Source organism: Gambusia affinis, linkage group LG14 (assembly GCF_019740435.1).
Source record: "Gambusia affinis linkage group LG14, SWU_Gaff_1.0, whole genome shotgun sequence".
Classification (NCBI taxonomy): domain Eukaryota; kingdom Metazoa; phylum Chordata; class Actinopteri; order Cyprinodontiformes; family Poeciliidae; genus Gambusia; species Gambusia affinis.
In genome coordinates, this window is record NC_057881.1 from 16,353,182 (window position 1) to 16,371,648 (window position 18,467).

The 18,467-nt window shown below is 40.7% G+C and overlaps 2 protein-coding genes across 8 annotated transcripts in view; one reads left to right on the forward strand and one right to left on the reverse strand.

Moving 5' to 3' along the window:
- The window catches only part of col9a2 (procollagen, type IX, alpha 2), a 172,585-nt gene extending 159,205 nt beyond the window's left edge, over positions 1 to 13,380 (forward strand). For both annotated transcript variants that reach the window (XM_044138731.1, XM_044138730.1), the window contains 23 exons: positions 1,514 to 1,564; positions 1,660 to 1,716; positions 1,793 to 1,846; positions 4,425 to 4,478; positions 4,619 to 4,672; positions 5,143 to 5,196; positions 5,282 to 5,335; positions 5,442 to 5,495; positions 5,588 to 5,641; positions 5,741 to 5,794; positions 7,103 to 7,147; positions 7,221 to 7,274; positions 7,418 to 7,471; positions 7,658 to 7,711; positions 7,808 to 7,879; positions 8,281 to 8,316; positions 8,448 to 8,492; positions 8,792 to 8,824; positions 8,898 to 9,044; positions 9,126 to 9,180; positions 9,337 to 9,525; positions 9,612 to 9,689; positions 12,564 to 13,380. In XM_044138731.1, the coding sequence (XP_043994666.1) occupies positions 1,514 to 1,564; positions 1,660 to 1,716; positions 1,793 to 1,846; positions 4,425 to 4,478; positions 4,619 to 4,672; positions 5,143 to 5,196; positions 5,282 to 5,335; positions 5,442 to 5,495; positions 5,588 to 5,641; positions 5,741 to 5,794; positions 7,103 to 7,147; positions 7,221 to 7,274; positions 7,418 to 7,471; positions 7,658 to 7,711; positions 7,808 to 7,879; positions 8,281 to 8,316; positions 8,448 to 8,492; positions 8,792 to 8,824; positions 8,898 to 9,044; positions 9,126 to 9,180; positions 9,337 to 9,525; positions 9,612 to 9,689; positions 12,564 to 12,769 (1,608 nt within the window). In that variant the 3' untranslated portion in view covers positions 12,770 to 13,380. The remainder of the gene's footprint in view (positions 1 to 1,513; positions 1,565 to 1,659; positions 1,717 to 1,792; positions 1,847 to 4,424; positions 4,479 to 4,618; positions 4,673 to 5,142; positions 5,197 to 5,281; positions 5,336 to 5,441; positions 5,496 to 5,587; positions 5,642 to 5,740; positions 5,795 to 7,102; positions 7,148 to 7,220; positions 7,275 to 7,417; positions 7,472 to 7,657; positions 7,712 to 7,807; positions 7,880 to 8,280; positions 8,317 to 8,447; positions 8,493 to 8,791; positions 8,825 to 8,897; positions 9,045 to 9,125; positions 9,181 to 9,336; positions 9,526 to 9,611; positions 9,690 to 12,563) is intronic.
- Positions 13,381 to 15,822: 2,442 nt separating this feature from the next.
- Positions 15,823 to 18,467, reverse strand: part of col16a1 (collagen, type XVI, alpha 1) — a 78,806-nt gene continuing 76,161 nt past the window's right edge. For all 6 annotated transcript variants that reach the window (XM_044138726.1, XM_044138727.1, XM_044138724.1 and 3 more), the window contains 2 exons: positions 18,334 to 18,411; positions 15,823 to 17,369 (listed from right to left, as the gene is read on the reverse strand). In XM_044138726.1, the coding sequence (XP_043994661.1) occupies positions 17,176 to 17,369; positions 18,334 to 18,411 (272 nt within the window). In that variant the 3' untranslated portion in view covers positions 15,823 to 17,175. The remainder of the gene's footprint in view (positions 17,370 to 18,333; positions 18,412 to 18,467) is intronic.

Consider the following 18,467-nt stretch of genomic DNA (forward strand, 5'->3'; position numbering starts at 1 on the left):
GACGTCTCCAGTGTCTGTGGTGTTTAAATTAGGCTTGAAGTTGCTTCCGGGGAGTGATTAAGTTCAGCGAGCTGCTGTCCATACGTTAATGAAGAACGGCAGTATGAAGCTCGGGTCTGGTCCGCCTTCCTTTCTCCTCTGTGGCTGCATGAAAACCCTAAATGTTGACAAATGGAGTTCAGCGATAGTTGGGATTCCTCTCTGTTTTGTTCTATTTTGGTGGAACGTTTTAAAGTTGCTTTATGAAATTTTGCATTTCACCCTTAGTTGAGCACATAGAGAACAATGCTGCATTTGGTCACTACATGCTTTAAATAGAACTGAACAGGATACAGTATGTACAAACACTCATACATACTGTATACATATACTGCATAAGTAGATACACTCTGAATAATAAGTGGAGACATTGTAGTTGGTATAACAGCAATCAAACTGTTCCTACACTTGTTAGCCTTTTGCATGTTTCCACTGATATTTTGATAATGCATTCCAAGTCTTGTAGGTTGGAGGGCCTTTTGCCATTACCCTAATCTTTAACTCCCTCTACAGACTCTCTAACAGCTTCAAGTCAAACTTGTGACTGGCCTAGTCCAAAATATGCATATGAATTCCATTCAGACAAAAGAAGAAAACAATTATTTTAAATCTATTTTTACCAGGGTTATGAATAATTTTGGACTCGATGGTATGCCAGCCCTTTCTTTTGCGCAAAACGTCTGCAGCAGTACTTGCAATTAACCACAGTTCTGCTTGGATGATCTTTAAACTTCACAGTTTCCTATGACGACATATGTTTCACCAAGACTGCGGAGATCAGTAAATACGCTAACGGGTGTACGTTAGGCTTAATTAGGCTTATGGTTTTGTCAGTCTAATTGAATGTGCCTTATGTCACTGGATGAGATTACAGGGCAAAATGAAAGGCCTTGACAAACTACTAAGACTGATGGTTGTTTGTTCCTGCAGAAGTGGAGGTTGATATTTTATTCTTTTATTTATTTAATGCATGAAAATATCTGCTGTAACCACAGTGAGCTGTTTGTATAGGTCCCAGCAGACGGAAAGTGTTGAGGCAACCAAAACAGTTCTGAGAGTTAGGCTTTTTTTGAAGGTGCATGTACTCCCCTGTGTGTTTCTCCGAGTGGCTCCGAGAGCGCGGGGGTGGGGAGAGGGAAGGCAGAAGGGAGTGTCTTCACCTAGAATGATGTTCACTGCCCAAGGGAGTGTATTTGTTTAACTTTAGTGCTGTCCTAGGACAAATAAACCCCTATTAGATCAGTGGGGTGTCTCATCTGACTGCAGCGGTAATACATCAGTCTCTAGAGATACCTCACTTCCTAACTTAATCTATAAGCAGAGAGATGGAAAGATAGGGAGAGGAATCGCTGAAAATAATGGGGGGAGTGCTGAGTCAGCGCAAGGGAGGGTGGATGGGGGGAAGGGAGAGGTAACTCTTTTCCAACTGAGGCCAGCAGACTTCCCTCATATTTGTGTCCAAATGCCTGTCTAGGGTCCTCCAGGCAAGTTTATTGGTCTCGAGGAGGGTAGTGCAGACTTGCAGGTAAGATCTTTCACAACTAGTTTCTCACACTTTTGTTTTTTTTTTTTTTGGCACGGTTTCACTTCTGTTAATCCGTATTCTTTTTCTTAAAACAGTGTCCTCTCAACTGCCCAGCAGGACCAAAAGGCCCTCAGGGACTGCAGGGTGTAAAGGTAAGGCTTTACGTCTCGTTGTCTCCCGTTACAAAGTTTGCCGCAGCCCCGTCCTGACTAAAGCGTTGCTCTCCAGGGACACAAAGGGCGTGCCGGCATTCTCGGAGACCCCGGCAGCATAGGGAAACCGGTGAGCTGCGCACTGCACAAGTACCTGTACATGTCCATGTTTTTTTTTGTTGTTTTTTTTTTTATAGTGTTGCACACTCAGCCACTGCTGAGAGCCACAGGAGGCAGGGATTAGTTTTAATGAAGCCCCCCGAGGCACATGACTGCACTAATCTGGCAGCGATTAGTCAGGCCGGAGCTCGGACCTGCAGTCTGCATGCAGCAGCGTGCCAGATGAAAGAGACCGTGCAGGAGCCAGGTACATGAAGGGGAGGATGAGAGAGTCAAGGGTCACGCAGACCTCTCACCTCACCGTTTTAAGCAGAGGTAATGAGCACACCGCGGACTCCTAGGGAACAGCTAGCCGAGTCCGAGGACTTAGCCTCTGATCTTCCCACACAATGAACCTTCTGGCAGAGCTTAGATGCTGAAAAACACTCGGCTCACCGGATAACCACTCCACACAGGCCCGGCTTGGTTTTCAGAGAGCCTGCCTTGACTCAAGGTTGCTCTGTCTTTTCTTCATCTTAAAGACACCCGCCAGGAGCTGTTAACATCTGCAGCAAGCTGCTCAGGCGGAGACTCAGATGTTAGCCGAGCAGAAATGCTTTGCTTCCTGCATCCTAAATCACTTCTGAATGGAAAAAAAATTAATAAATAAAATAAAATAAAAATGCTGAGGGAGGCCACTCATCTTTATCTCTGCTCCAGCAGAAAATAATGTGGAGGTATTGCACTTCAGAAACTGTTAGACAGCTGTTTTAACAGAGCTGCCTGAGAATTATCATACTTATGGTAAGATGGGTTGACTCTCTGGTATGACATGTTCAAGCATTACACTAAAAGTTGAGACAGCAAACTCAAAGGTAAAATCTCTACAGAAACGTGGATATTAGAGTCCTTCTCACAAATACTTCTGCTAGTAGTTAAAGTATAGTAGTATTTGCTCACTAACATAATATTAAAACATGTAGCTTCATTTACTAAGTGAAGCACATTATATTGACTAATGTGAGGTTTTCAAACCTTCGTTTGAAGGTTTGTAGCTATTGAAAGCAACATTTGCGATTTGAATTGTGCATCAAATTGATTAAAACAAATAATATTACAGAAATGCAAAACTATGGTCAACGGTTGTTATTTTCAACAAGAACTATTAAACTGTCAAATGAGCCTCACTGTAGCATATCTTCCAATTTATTAAATATTAACGCATACCATCAGAGGACAAAATAGCAATTTTGACCTGATGTAGCTAACATCATTCAACATGTACCATGCGTGCTGTGACACAGAGTTTAATGAAAGGAAATTTTATAGAAGGTTTTATCAATAATTCTCTTATGCTCAGTTCAGCCTCAGTGTTTTGACTGGCATACATTTTTCACGATAACTTTACAGGGGGCGAAAATGTGACAGTTTCGTACATTTTCTACAAAGAACCAGAAATAAACCGAAAATGAAGAATAAAGGGATGGCCCAGAAACGAATGCAGTTTTATTATCCGGATATTAATTGTTCAAATTATGAAAACTGTAACGGGTCAAATCAAATGAATTTATAAAGTCCATTTCATTGTGCCCAGGAAAATCGTTCACAAATGTAGAATCAGCAAGCTTCAAACTTAATAAAAAAAAAAAAAAAACAAGTTCTTTCCTTCTTTTGACTCATAAGTATGAATTTTAGTTTAAGATTTTCACGTCTTTTGTAGCTGTAATTAAAAGAACTTCTTCTCTACCTATCCTCAAAATCCAAAGTGATTGTTTTGCACATAAAACAGCTAGCCACAGCAAGGTAACTTAATTTTGAAGCACAAAACTCACTTTGAGTTGCCCACCTTCAGTAAGAATGTCAACACCGAAGTTGTTGTTAGCACAACCTTTGTCATCATTTTGAATATTTTCAGAAACCAGTGGTTAGTATTTGCATTTGATTCACATCTTATAATCCCTTTCTGTGAACGTGACTAGGTGCATAGTGTTGACAAGACATAAGAAACCCCGACAGGTAAGGAGAGCCATGACAAAACTCTCAATAAAACACAGTTTTTGTAATCTGAAGATGGCCAAATCCTGTCCACTAAACATATGCGTTCCATTTGAATTCCTGGAAAATAAAAGCTCGAAATGTTGTTAAACCTCTGCTGATCAGCTTCCAGTGTACAACAGCAAGCATCAACATTCAAGTTAAGATTTCCCTCTGGAAATTTCACACCCGAACAACTCTGAGCCCCTTTAACTCCGACCTGCTTTGCATTTTTGCATCAATGTACCTTGAAGTTCATGTGTTTGTGAGGGAAACTGGGATCTGTGTGGGCAAATTTGGATTGGGCCATTAATTTTTGATTAGCTCGCTCTTGCTGGCTAATTAGTTTCAGCTAGAACTTTATCAAGCTTGACTCGGCCAGTACACAGTATACAACCATCAAAGGCCGGTTAAGGCATCAAAAGTAACTGTCTGAAACTGGCTTTGAAAGTACTTGCTATCAGGTTTTAAGTTTTCATGAATGAAATGAACACACACGAGACAAAAATTTGACCTTCTGTTAGTTTGGGAAATTAACAACTAGTCTGGTTTTTTTTTTTCTTTATTTTAAACAGGGACCCAAGGGAGATGTTGGTATCTCTGGGGAACAGGGCATCCCAGGACCCCCGGTATGTCGCAGATTCTAAATTAGTTAATCTACATGATTGTTCAAGCTTAACACAGGAAACTAACATTTGTAGTGCTCTGTTCTCCCCATCCTCAAAGGCACGGCTCTGCCTTACGCCACTGACGTTCCCTTTCCTTTCAGGGTCCGTTGGGTCTGCGGGGTTATCCAGGAATGATGGGCCCTAAAGGAGAGGCTGTGAGTGCCGCGTTTTGTTGTTTTCGATTCAGACGGAGCCTTATTGTCTCTTTGCTCTGCGGATGCGGGGGCAATTCAAATTCTGTGCTAAGCACCAAGTAGGCACAGCCAGCCCGAGCCCCCGTCTATACAAACACCATCCATTACCAGCAATGGGGACATATGGAAATGATGCTAACACAAATCTCTCTCCTTCTCTAATGAGTTGGGGTTGTCTGGGTCCACTGTGACTCCATCTGTAGTTAATGATCCACTGTAGCCATCCATCTTACTGTTAACATTAGCCGAGTTAGCCAAGTTAGCACCCCGGCTTAAAGCCAAAACAAGAGTGGCTGGCTCTCTGCGCTGCTCCCATTAGTGGAGTGAGTTAAGCACTAATTATCCCTTTATCACAATAAATAATAGGCTTCTGCAACTTAACTTTCCCTCTGATCTCAGGTGATTGATGGCACTTTGTTGTTCTTCGGCAGGGCCCTCGTGGATACAAGGGCATCGTTGGACCTGTAGGAATTCCTGGACCTCCTGTGAGAACACACACACGCACACACACACACTTACTTCAAAATAAAGTTCTGATTATTCTAAGGTACCCTTTCTTTTTTCTTGCAGGGTGAGGAGGGACCTCAGGGGCCACTTGGAGACTCGGGAGACAAAGGAGACAAAGTGGGTGAAAGCTCTACAGTCATTGCCAAACAACAACAGTTATCTCTGAAAACTTGATCGGATGGCACCGTGCACACGCTGAGGCAGACACATTTGTTTTCTGCAGGGCGGCCGAGGCATCCAGGGCCCGCAGGGGGCCGTTGGCAAAAAGGGGGAGAATGTGAGTGAAGCCTCTTGTTTGTGTGTTTGCTGATGTTTTCAAAGATCGTGCCAAATAAAGTCCTTTGATTCATCGCCCGCCTGCTATCCCAGGGTCTTCCGGGTATCGATGGAAAAGATGGCACACCTGGCATTCCTGGAATCAAGGTAAGCGTGCACCTGCTGCTGTGACGATCAGAGTCTGGAAAAAATGACACATGTTTCATCTAATTCTTTTTTTTTTTTTTTTGCTGTATTTTTGTGTAGGGGGCTCCTGGGCAACCTGGAATACCCGGCCCTCCTGGTCCTGCGGGGACGGCAGTAAGTGATATTTTTTTAAATATATATATATATTTTTATTTACAATTGTGCAACGTTTTCATGCACAATTTGCCCTATTTGTCTCAGAAAAAATCAAAGTCCAATATTTATTTATTTTTTTATTTTTTTTTTATTTGTGCAATCCACCCACATAAATTACTGCATAAATTGGAAATAATTAGATTTTATTTATTTATATTTATTTTATTTGCTTTTTTACAATTACAAATATGACAACATTATCCACAAAACCACCCAGATATAGTTGGCTACCCAAGTGGACAGGCTGGGTGCAAAGGCATCGATCTGAGAAGCAGACACATCGTTGCCATGGTGAGACATGGTGGTGGAAGCATCATGCCGAAGGGCTCAATCTCAGCCAGTTAGACTGATGGGGAGATGAATGCAGTAATTCTAGAGGAAGACGTCTTGGAGGTAACAAAAAACTGTGAGACTTAAGTGGAGGTTCACATTGCAGCAGAGTAACAACTCAGAAATACAACTTTAATACTTTAGATAAAAACCGTATTCAGGTATTAGAATGCTCCAATGAAAATCCAAATCTAAATCAGTGGGACGGCTGGAACATTATTGTTCGCAAACAGACTCCATGTGATCTAACAGGTATTGGACAAAATCCATTCAAATCTGTGACTGGCATAATGTGAAAAAAACATGCGAGGTACTCCAGACTTTAATTACTTGATACTTTTCTCCATCTCGACTTCAAAAATAAAAAAAAAAATAAAATAAAAATTATGGAAAAAAAAAATGTTGCGGTAGGTTGAAGCAAACTGATAAGTTTGAGTTTCGGCTCTGTTTTCTGGGCAGTCGTCCAGGGTAACAGAGACCCTTTGACCCACTCTGGTTTGGAATACGAACCACCTTGAAATGGCTCTCTGCTGCCTCCGCAGACCATTCATCACTATCAGGCCGGACAAATGTGTGTTACTGCGTGTGTGTGCGTGTGTATATGTGCGTATCTGCATTATTTTGACTAAGAGGAAACGAAGCGCGAAATGCACACTTTGCTGTGTGATCGCTTCTGTGACACTCGGGCTGCGACAGACTCCTTGGATTTTTTTCTACACACTTAAACACAAACGCACACAAATGAGCAAGGCAAAGCGTTTTGGCCCTGGTTCGCAAAGGTGGCTTTGTTGTGCTCAGACATTTTTTGCCACTTCACTGATATGAGTAACACAATCAGGTTTGCACCGTCGGTTTTGCCCTCTGCGTTTCCAAGCTGCACACACACGGAGTTTGGATTTGCTGTTTTTTTAAAAGCTGTTCTAATTCTGTCTGCAGGGTTTGCCTGGAACGCCGGGGGGGAAAGGGCAGCCTGGAAGAAAGGTATGCTATTACTTTTTTTTTTTTTTTTAAACATTTCTGTTTTATTTAATACTGCATTTTGTTGCTTTTTCAGGGGGAGCCTGGACCAAGGGGCCACAGTGGCATGCCTGGTACTCCTGGTCCTTTGGTGGGGAATATAGAATTTTAAATTTATGCATATGTGCACACATAATTATTCTTTTTTTGTTGTTGTTGTTTTTCCACTGGCGTAAAGCTTTAATTGGATCGAACATTGAGAACAATTGTACAAGTTTACTGTCTCTCTCTTAGGGTGAACCAGGTATTCCTGGAGAGCCAGGTATGGAAGGAGTTCCCGGACCTAAGGTAAAAACTGATAAAAATAACTGACAACAATAATGAACAAACAAACAAACAACATATGAAATAGATTAAGTTTGTATTGAATTGCCATTGTTAATAAATTTGATGATATCAATAAGTAAGTAAATAAAACCTTCCCATTTTCTATTTCATTAAGCCACAGGGCTAACCTCACACCTATTTCTGCAGGGTGACAGAGGACAGCGGGGACCAGTGGGGCCACAGGGATCAGTCGGCAAGCCCGTAAGTTGCATTATATAATTATTGAAGCGTTTTTGTTTTTTTTTTAAAGATGATTGCAGAGTGAACACTAAACACTGTATTTATCTTTTCCAACAGGGGAGCAAAGGAGAAAGAGGGCCTATTGGAATCCCAGGCCCACAGGGTCTTACTGGGACTAAAGGGGACCAGGTTTGTGAACAATTTATGCAAGGAAGAAAAAAATGCAAATGTAAAATTATCCATACATTTATAATCTAGATATTATTAGATAATAATCTAATGTAGTTTGCAGGCCTGACCATTGGGGGCAGTATTTACTAGTGAAACTAACTCAGATGAGGTTCACTGTAGATCATTGAGTAAGGCAAGCAATATAAATGATAATCCAAGCGTCCTCATTTTCCTTGTTTCGGAGATGAGACAACATTTTTCTTTCCTCACAATCTCTGGTGTCAGTGGCCTCAATCAATATTTAGCTCTTGTGCGTTTGGAAGGATATTAGATTCTGGATGTAGCCACAGTCGCATGTACCCACCTCTCTCTCTCTCTCTCTCTCCCGCTCTCTCTCTCTCTCTCTCTCTTCCTACCAGGGCTTCCAAGGAAAAGTTGGTCCGAAGGGAGACATAGTGAGTAGAACTTTCTGCTTCTTTTTCAAAAACGAGCTGGTCAGAAAACCAGAGCTCAGTGCAAGATGATTTCCCTACATGCATCCCCCGCTTTGTTCTGCTCTTAGCTCTCTCCTCTCTGTTGCTTTCAGGGCGACCCGGGTGTTGAGGGACTGGCTGGCGAGAAAGGCGAAAAGGTAAAGACGGGTGAAAGCCGCGTCGAGCTCCTTGTTGATTGGTACTTCAACGAAGTCTGTGGATAGGGAAGATTCAAACACACAGCACAGCGAAAACATGAAAAACACCGGCATAAAAATGTCGCCACCTTTTGTGTGGATACATTTTTATACGTTTGTTTACCAAATTCCATTTTGATAGTGAAGTCATTTGTATACATATCCCTTGATATTCGTCACATTTTCCCCACAAAATTATATTTTGGGGAAATAAAAAAAAAAATGGCTTCACGGAGTAATGCTTTCATTTGCTGTGACAGGGTTTGTCTGGTGAACCCGGGCCCAAAGGGCAGGTGAGTGGACGAGATCGCCGTTCAGCCGTCTCATTTTATGAGTCTTTCCTCCTGACTGCTCTTTTCTTCACAGCAAGGAATTAGGGGGGACCCCGGACACAACGGCCCCACTGGAGACCCCGGGAAACCAGGGGATCCGGGGCCGCCTGGGCTGCCGGGCCCAAGGGGACTCAACGGAGAGAGAGGAGTACCCGGCGTACCGGGCATTGCTGGACCAGCAGTAAGTGTTTCACTGTGACAACATTTCTCTTTTCGGTTTATTTCACTAACGGGACGCTGAGGCTTCTCTTGCTCCCTCCAGGGGCGTGACGCAACCGACCAGCATATCGTTGAAGTGGTGCTAAAGATGTTGCAGGGTGAGCATTAGCATCTGGAAATACACCTTTGATGTCTGTAGGGTGGATTAGAGGAGCTCATTTCTTTAAGAAAAAAAAAAAAGAAAAAAAAAAAGGCTTTTTAGCTTTTGAAGCGGTCTGTTGTCTTAGGAATCACTATTCGATTTTCTGGTACAGAGAGACTGCAGGCCGTGGCAGTGAGTGCCAAAAGGGCTGTGCTTGGTGGTGCGGGTGTAATGGGATCTCCGGGGCCTCCTGGTCCACCGGGGGCACCTGGCCCCCAGGGGCCACATGGCTTACCTGGCACCCGTGGTATCCCTGGGATGATTGGAGGACCTGGGCAGATTGGAAACACTGGACTAAAAGGTAAAACACCACAGCATTGGAGTGAGATGAGATGGTGCTTATTGTTGGCTTTTGCTAAAGTCGGTAATCTCTTTGTCTTCGTCCAGGAAAGAGAGGGCCAAAGGGAGAGAGAGGAGATCCAGGAAAACCTCACCCAGGTCAACCAGGACCTCCAGGGATCCAAGGTGACATTTCCTTTTGTAACTGAAGTATGCAAAGATTACACTTTTAAAGCACCTTGCTTTAAAAATTAGTTCCAAAAACCTTCAATTTTGGTTTACCAAGCCTTAAATTGTGTCTGTTCTGAACTTGCAACAAATGGAATAAGGGAATAAGAGAAGGAGAATTACTTCTTAAACTTGTAATCATGTGCATCATAAGTTCTGTCACAAATCTCCAATTGTTGGATTTTGGTTTCAGTTTCAATAGAACGTCATTGGTTATTTATTGTAGGAGAAGTGACTGGACAATTAAGTATTATGACTGTTTTAAAGTAAAAAAAACTGAGGAAACTGAATAACCTTTGACATTTTGATAACACTTTATTTAAAGGGGCGTGCATAAAACTGGCGTAATACTGAACATGAAAAAGTCTTCATGAATGTCTATGACTGTTGTCATGAAGCGTCATTCGGTATATGAAAAGATTTGGTGCTCGAAATGCCTTCGATTGTTGAGACCAGGTCTGATGGTTCCTCAGTTAGACTCAAGAAAAAATTTAAAAAACTGCCTTGGTGTTTGTTGGTCGGTGACTCTCAACCACCGACTAGAAGTTTTACATCACCCTTATATACCATCAGCAATAACAGTGAGAGGCTGCTTCTTGTCCTCCTATATTTCCCATCAACTTCAGAAGCTGCACAAACTTTGCCACTGATGGCGATGTAGAGAGCGCCGAAAGCAGCTGCTATAAATAACACGTCTGACATTTCTGCACGTTTTATTGCATCCGTCTCCAACCCTCAAATAAGCGTCTTTATTTGGACAATTTCTGCGGCACTTAGTTTTATATCTGTCAGTAACAGTTAGGGGCTGTTACCGAGGAGCCAGACATCCAATAAAACATTTCCATGTGACCCCACAACAAAGTAAAAACTGAATTTGGTCTTTTAACAACAAACCCCAAGTTGTGCTAAAAGCTATACCACCAATTTTTATTTTATTTTTTGTCAACAAATCAGCACAATTTTGTACATGTTGGCAGTTAACATGTTATCTTTAAAACGTAATTTAGCATCGAAGTCACAAAATAAAGATGTTTCAGTTTGCAGCAAGACATAGAGGCTCTTCCAGCTGCTGCCATCAGGCAAGAGATACAGAGCAATAAAAACCAGGACAAGTCGCCTAAAAAACACTTTCTATCCGATGGCAATCATGGCATTAATTTAAAAGCATAAGAACTTCTGCTCTTGACACCACTCTGTTAAAAATGTAAATTCTGTAAACTCTGCGACACCTCCTGGCGCTGCAACCATCTTCTGATGTCTATTTAGTTCTCGTTTTGTGCTGTTTCTTTCTCTATCTTTTTATGTATGTATATTTATATTGTGTGTTGACTTTATCTCGAGTCAAGCAGAGTCTCAGTCTCGTTGTAATCTGTTGATGACAATGACAAATAAATCTTATCTTATCTTATCTTAACTGGTGGAAAACAAACTCAGTCAGATTTAGTTATTTGCTGGAGAGTTGTGTGTTGAGGATACATGTCCATACGTTAAACTGGTTGGTGTTTACGTTACATTGTAATAACAGTGTACTCCTTTGTTCTCTCATTTCATGTATTTCATTTCACTTTGAGATAGCTTAGTTCTTCACTCGTCCTGTTCACTTAAGGAGCTACAAGCACCGATGATGAAATATTGAATAACTACGCTCTTGAGAAGATGTTTGGTCTGTTGCTTGACGTCGGTTCTATCGGCTTTGTACAACCGGTTTACAGGAAACACGTTTGTTCAGACGGAAGCAAAATGGAAGAAATATGGAATCACCCAATCATTGGCATTTGTAAAATCAAACACCTGACCTGATGTGAGAAATGATTTTCTCAACTAAAAAACATGAATGTTACATCACTGAATTAGAATGGTTAATGCCAAAAGATTTATTAAGTTGATCATGAATCCACTGTGAAACTGAAAAGGCGAAGGAATATCATCTGCAATTGGTCTGCGCAAAACACAATTGAAAAATGTACCATCGGCAGAATAGTGGTGATTTCAATTTGTTCCTTGTAGTTGGAGTTCACTACTTAGAAACACATGTTTGACCTTTGAGTTGGGTTCAATACCGATTGAATTACCATCGCAGAATGTATCGTACAATATCTGTGATTGTTAAGTCTGTATTTAAAAACACTCAAACTGAACAGAAATGGCTAATATCGGTGACAGTAGTTGGCATCAACACAACTTTAAACCAAAAAGCACTCAGTTCAGGAATGACGTCACTCCAGACAGATCAAACACATCAGTGTGCCTTGACACGCTTCTCCGATGGATTGACGCAACTTTCAAATTTTAACACAGATGTTGTCATGTGAGCAAATATGTGTTCCAAAAGGTTTTAATTAAGCTTCATAATTTTTCAGTGGAAAACGTTCGTCTCGGTGCTCAAAATAAGTTCTTGGTTGCTGCGACATTTTCACCTCAGCACAACATAAAAGTATCAATGTTACTGCATTTACTAAGGGTTTTTATGGACCACTTGAAAATGTCTATTAAAAAAAATAGAGAGCTGCACAGGGAAGGGAGAGGTAAAGAAGACAAGAGAGACAATAAGGCCACTGAAGGACTTGGTGTTATGTCTGCCGCTATCAGATAGGATCCTGAGAGGAATTTCAAAGGCGTCGTTAACTCCAGCCATTTAACAGATGCTCCTGAGTGGGGATGTGAAAGGACTGCGACAGCACAAGCTAATTCAAGCTAAAGGAAATCCGTTCTGTTCCGCTCAACTAGGCGCAAATTAAGTAAATGAATGCCTTTCCTTCAGTGTTAAGCAATGTGCCTGCTTGGCTTTCGGTCACCAACTTAAGTTTCTCTTATGACCTTCCGACTTCACAGGTCCTCCTGGCGTTGATGGCGTGGCTAGAGACGGCAGGCCTGGAGAGAGAGGACCTCAGGGAGCCGCTGGTGAGCCGGGTCACCCTGGCAAGGCAGGACCCCTTGGTCTTCCCGGGTACTGCGAGGCAGCAATGTGTCTGGCAGCATCGGCGTACACCTCGCCGAGATTACAAGAGGCGGGAACGATCAAAGGACCCAATGTTTAGAGGCTCTCCTCACGCCCCCCCCTCCCCCCCCTGCCCCCACTCTCTCTAAATCAACTGTTGGAGGGAGGGAGGGGAAGAGGAAAGGGAGAGACTGCTCTCCTCAGTTGGACAACATCAGGAAATGAGATTTGGGGGGGGGGCAATGATAGGGCAGCAACTGGCTGTTTAGCTACCCCCCTTTCCTCCATCTCTCCTAGATATTACAACTGGAAGTTTTTTAACTGGTGGGATATCATGATCTTAATCCCACACATCACCATGACAACACCAGCTCACAAGCCACCCACATCCTTAAGAATTCTCCAGTGTTTTTTTTTTTTTTTTTTTTTCCATTTTTTTTTTGGATGATGTCAGTGTCAGTCCTGTCCAAATGCCACACTCCTTTCCTTGGCAGTGAGACTGAACCTCCACGTCTCCTACCTACCGACACGCTGCCTACAAGCCGAGAGATGCGGGGAAAAATAAACGGTGAAGGGTGCTTTTCTTTAACAACACGATCACTTGAGGATGCGATAACTTGTGTGTTCTTGAACATCATTTTGCCTCTCTTTCGACTGAGACGTCAAACCTTATAAATGTACAATAAGGACCAATAAATGATTGCAGCCCAAGTTTTCACTCAGTACTGTATTATGAAATGTATCCCCTGATCTGTAAGCTTGAGTGAAATCCTTGATTTAACTCATGTAAATTGCTTCCCCCCCCCCGTCTTCCTCTCTCCTCACCCCTCCGCTTTCCACCTAAGTCTCATTTTAGAACCTAACGACAAGCTTTATCTCTTCCCCTTGTTGCCAAGCAACAGCATATCCCAATAGGCACTCCCATCTCCCACAATGCAGTGCTGTAAATCTTTGTAAATGTGTGTTGATTATTATGTGCAGGAATACCATGCAGAACTCTCAGAAATGATGACTCTTCCTCGAAACAATTAGCTATCGGTTTAATTGTGCTTTCCATGCCACTGTCAGATTTCTACAGGATTACTGATTTATGTCATTAAAAAGAAGTTATTTATTGTTCTTGATAATAATCACCTGTAAAGAGAAGAGGGAGGGTTCACTTCTGGATGTTCATTCTTCCCAAACCAATAAAGAGGAAATGTTTTATAAAATCCAATGTTCTTCTGCATCAATGTTGGGAAGGTATTTAGTCTCTTTCAGAGCCTTCTCTCTCTTGCTATATATATATTTTTGCAACGTTAAAATTATTGATTAATGCCTTTAAATAAACTCCCTTGCCTCACATGTTCAGCTTTTAGCAACATTTTTGGTTTACTGAGCCCTAGAAGTCGCCTAAAAAAACGAGCTCTACACTACTTTGATTTAGTGTACACCAAGAAAAAAACTGCACAGACAAAACGTTAAGAGTTCTTGTGAGGAGACAAGCTGTTGGTACCAAACGTACCAATCCAAAACCTCACAAAACGACCTACAGAAACGTACTGCAGGAATAAAATAGCTGCGCTTCCCCACTGGGGAAGGGTCGAAGTGTGACTGAAAAATTAACTCCAACAAAAACTTGCTAAAATGATAAGAATGTCCACAGAAAATAACTTAGAAGGGAAAAAGCAACAAAACATGCAAAAGGTCATGGTGACCACCAATGCAATTTTAAAAGGTATTCTGAACAACAAACGGAACAAATTAAACAACGGTTAAGTAAAACGGCTTCTAGTCAGATGCTACATGGGGATACCAGCTAGAGGCTCCGTTTGCATTTCTGGATGTGTAGACATTCAGATCCAACGCTGCTACATAATGGATGCCCTTCAAACATTGACTAAAGCAACCTTTGACTAATTGTCTACTGTAAGGAAATGTGACTGATGTAAATCATATCTACTGGCATAAGCTTGAGAGTTTGGTTTGACCTGTGGTCATAATTTATATTGTGAGTCCACTGGGCTGGAAACAAAAACAAAACCCTCAAAATTGGATGTAATGACAAAGACTTCAGAAAATAACATGCAGTGAAATTTGATGGTGGCCTTTGTCGTATTTTATTCTGGTGAAAATACGTCTATAAATATATGTGTTAAATTATTTTCAACAGTTAATTTATGGGATTTTTACTTTTTTTTATTTTTATTTTTATTGAAGTTATCATAGTTGTATGGAAACTCCCAGGTGTAGGCAAGAGAGATGCAGTTCTATAATAAGGATTTATAGGAAAATGCAAAAACCCCCCCCAAAAAAAAAACAAAAATGGAGATTCAGAGGAAGTTACTCAGGAGAAACAGGAAGCATGGGGGGTACAGCAATAAAATCCAGCAAAGTGTGACATGAAAACAGACGTTACAATGCCGAGGATAAGTGATTAGGAGAATGATTCACAGGTGAGATAATTATCTGAATGCGTAACAGCTGTGAGACAAGCCTGAGGATATAAGAGGCTTACATTGTACCCATAATGAATGCGAAGGGATCTGCGGCTAAGAAACTAAGAGCTACAGAAATTGAGTAACTTTACAGACACAAGACTGCGATGACGCACAGAGTAACTTCAAAAGGTCACATGGCACAAATATAAAAGGCAAGACTTTAACACAAAACAGGTGCATATTTAAAGGACAGTAATAGGAAAAGTAATGAGCGCGCATTAAACGTTTTCAAAGAGAACAAAAAAAAGGAAAGACAAAACATTTGCTACGGTGCAAACTAGTAATTTTAGACATGCTCTCTAGACAAGATGAAGGGCTTTCAAAAATCTACATTTTAGTTGCCGAGCAACTAAAATCTTAATTATTTGAGTTGCATTTGGAAATTACCTCAAAGCACAGATTTAAATGGGGTACTTGGAGATGCTACACAATGAAAATAAAAAGCTGGGAATTTAAAAAAAATTAAAAATTATTTGGCAAATGTATGCTGCTGTTTGTGACTGACCTAAAATAAAAAATAATAATATGTGAGTTTAGTTTGATTAAATGTCAAAGTGATTGAGAAAAAAAAGTAAATAAAAATTTATTTGTCCTTTAATACAGTGTATGTGTTTTCAACTTGTCGTCTGGTGAGCAACTATAAATAAAAACACACACAAAAAAAAGAGGAGAGTTTGTTTGAAAAGCATTTTAATTACAGTTTTTAAGAAACAAAAGCATGACCACGGTTCAAAGTTCAAACTGGTGGAAAAAGTACAAAAACCTGTGTTGTTCAAACTTCAAAACTATGATATTGGCTGAAAGCAACGTCGCATATTGACGTTTTATTGACGGAAGATTTAACATTACTTTGAAACATCGGTAACTAACGAGGAACAAATAAAACAGTAATGTGTACAACAACAATCAAGTGATTGGGACATGAATGTGAAAATGTTCTTGCTGAAATGAAGAGTGAGGATTGGCTGAGCTGCATTTGTGACATAATTATGATGAAGTGCATCAAATGCCTATAGTTTAACCTTATTCTCCAAAAATAAAAAAAAAATAAAAAATGTAAATAATACAGAGTGGTTTTCATTAGAGCCAAACTGGAATAAAATATGCAATCAAATTGATGAACTTTATTGACACAGACACAAAAGCCAATTTGTTTTCTGTCTAAATACAAATTACTTCTATAAACAATTTGTCTTTCACTGAACTCATTTTGTTTTTTCATTTGAAACCTTATAGACAAAAAAAAAATAAATCCATTAATATTTTATTTTTGATTTTTTGCAAAATAACCACTGGCATTTAAAAAAAATAAAATAAAAAAGGAAGCTCTGAGTTGTATCAAAAGCCAATATATATATACATATAAATATCTACAAAACAATCCATCAAGGAAAGTCTGCCTGATACGTGGAATCTGTTTCAAAAGAACTAAACTGCATTTCCCAGCATGCTGTCCGTTAGGCGACACACCTCACTCAATTCAACCATGACAACATTAGAAATGCATGGGACCTACTCTAATGTAAATGTTTGAGGACTGGAACAAAGATAGGAGTAATGGAAGCAACATACTAAAATCTATTTTTTTTTCCCTGCTTACAGAATTAGACACACAAAATGACCAACAGAAGGAAGAATGGGGGAAAGAGAAGACAGAAGTCTGAATGTATGAAGGAAAGGAAAAGACAGATTGTGACTATTTTCTCAGTTTGCTCTCCTGAAAGCAGGAAAAGATGTAAAGCGTAGTGGGGGAAATGAAAAATCTAAGGGTGTTAAAGCGCTGATCTGGCATTTTTAAGGGTAGAAACAAATGGTTCAATAAGAATTTTCTGTCAGTGTGTCTTTGCAGGCCTCAGTTCCAGCGGGACTCTTTTTTGTTAAAAAAAAACAAGAAAAAAAAACAAACTTTTGCTTTCTGCCATGCGGCCTTACTGAATAACTTTGGGTCCTTGTCTTTGGTTTGCTTCCTTCCCCGAACACTGTAGTCTCTTTGTTCCAGCCCGCTTTCCCTTCATCCTGCAGAATCTTACCAGGGGCCTTTGACAGGTGGGCCCTTGGGGCTGTAGTCCACTTGATGGCTCATACAGTCCGCAGGATTACAACGGCCTTCCTTTCCTTTGGCTCCAGGCTGTCCAGGAGAGCCTGGTATCCCAGGAACACCCTGCTGGCCAACAGGTCCAGGAGGTCCCATTTTACCATAACCTGGAGGGCCTGGAACGCCTAGGAGCGAAGACAAAAAAAATTACAAGAAACATCCTCAGTAACTGTCTTTAAGCCTGGAACAACACTGAAAGAGAAAATAACCTCTCAAATGACCATAAAGTAATTTGATTTCAACATTTCAGTGGACATACAGTGTCTTTAAATAGCATCCCATATTTTTGGGGGTTTTTTCCCCCCCATTTTGCTTCACATAATCAAGAACTTGAATGACTTTTAATTAGATTTCATTTAGTATACCAACACAAAGTAATACGTAGCTGTGAAATGGACGAATTACTGATTTGGAAAATCTGTCGCAAAAAATACAATATTAAAGATGTGGCATGTTATAACTTCCTCAAGTTAAATGAATTCATTTACGACAGGAGCAGAAACACCGGGAAACAAGAAACTGTAATCGTCTGTAAAAAGAATAAGAGATGTCCGCTTCAGAAATGACATTAAATATGTACAAATCTGTTGTAGTTGTTGCGCTACATCTGTTGTAAAAACTTGAGCCATTTGAAGTGTTTTTCCACTTCCGTGAGAGCACGTTTGCCTTTTTAAGCTCAAAATTTATCAAACAGCGCCGTGTGAAATGTTGGCAGCTGCCAGTCTTCCAACGTAGCCGACACTATCTGAACCTGTGACAACTAAGGATTCTTGGATATGACTGATATGAGTGGAAGTGGTTAATTGTAATTAGAACACAAACTGGCAATTATTTCATCACATTGCCAGTTTTTTTTTTTTTTTTTTTTTAAATCATCAATCAACGCAAACACTTTAATTAGTGGAAATGACTGAAATATGAGCTAATTCTGTGCGCAACATCTGGCGCAGGTTGGACCTGCTTGCAAACTACTGTGGAAATCTAGTAGGGAATTGACTGCTGCTAAGTCAATGCACCACTTTACTAAAAGTTAGCTTGGCCTAATTATTCAAATTTTTTTTTTTTCAAAGAACCAATTGGAAGCATCACCTGGTGCTCCAGGTGGTCCCACGTCTCCCATCTCTCCAATACCCTTGTCACCCTTTACTCCAGGCGGTCCTCGAGGTCCTATGGAATTATTATTATTTAGCATAATCTTGAAATAATAATAATAATAATAATAA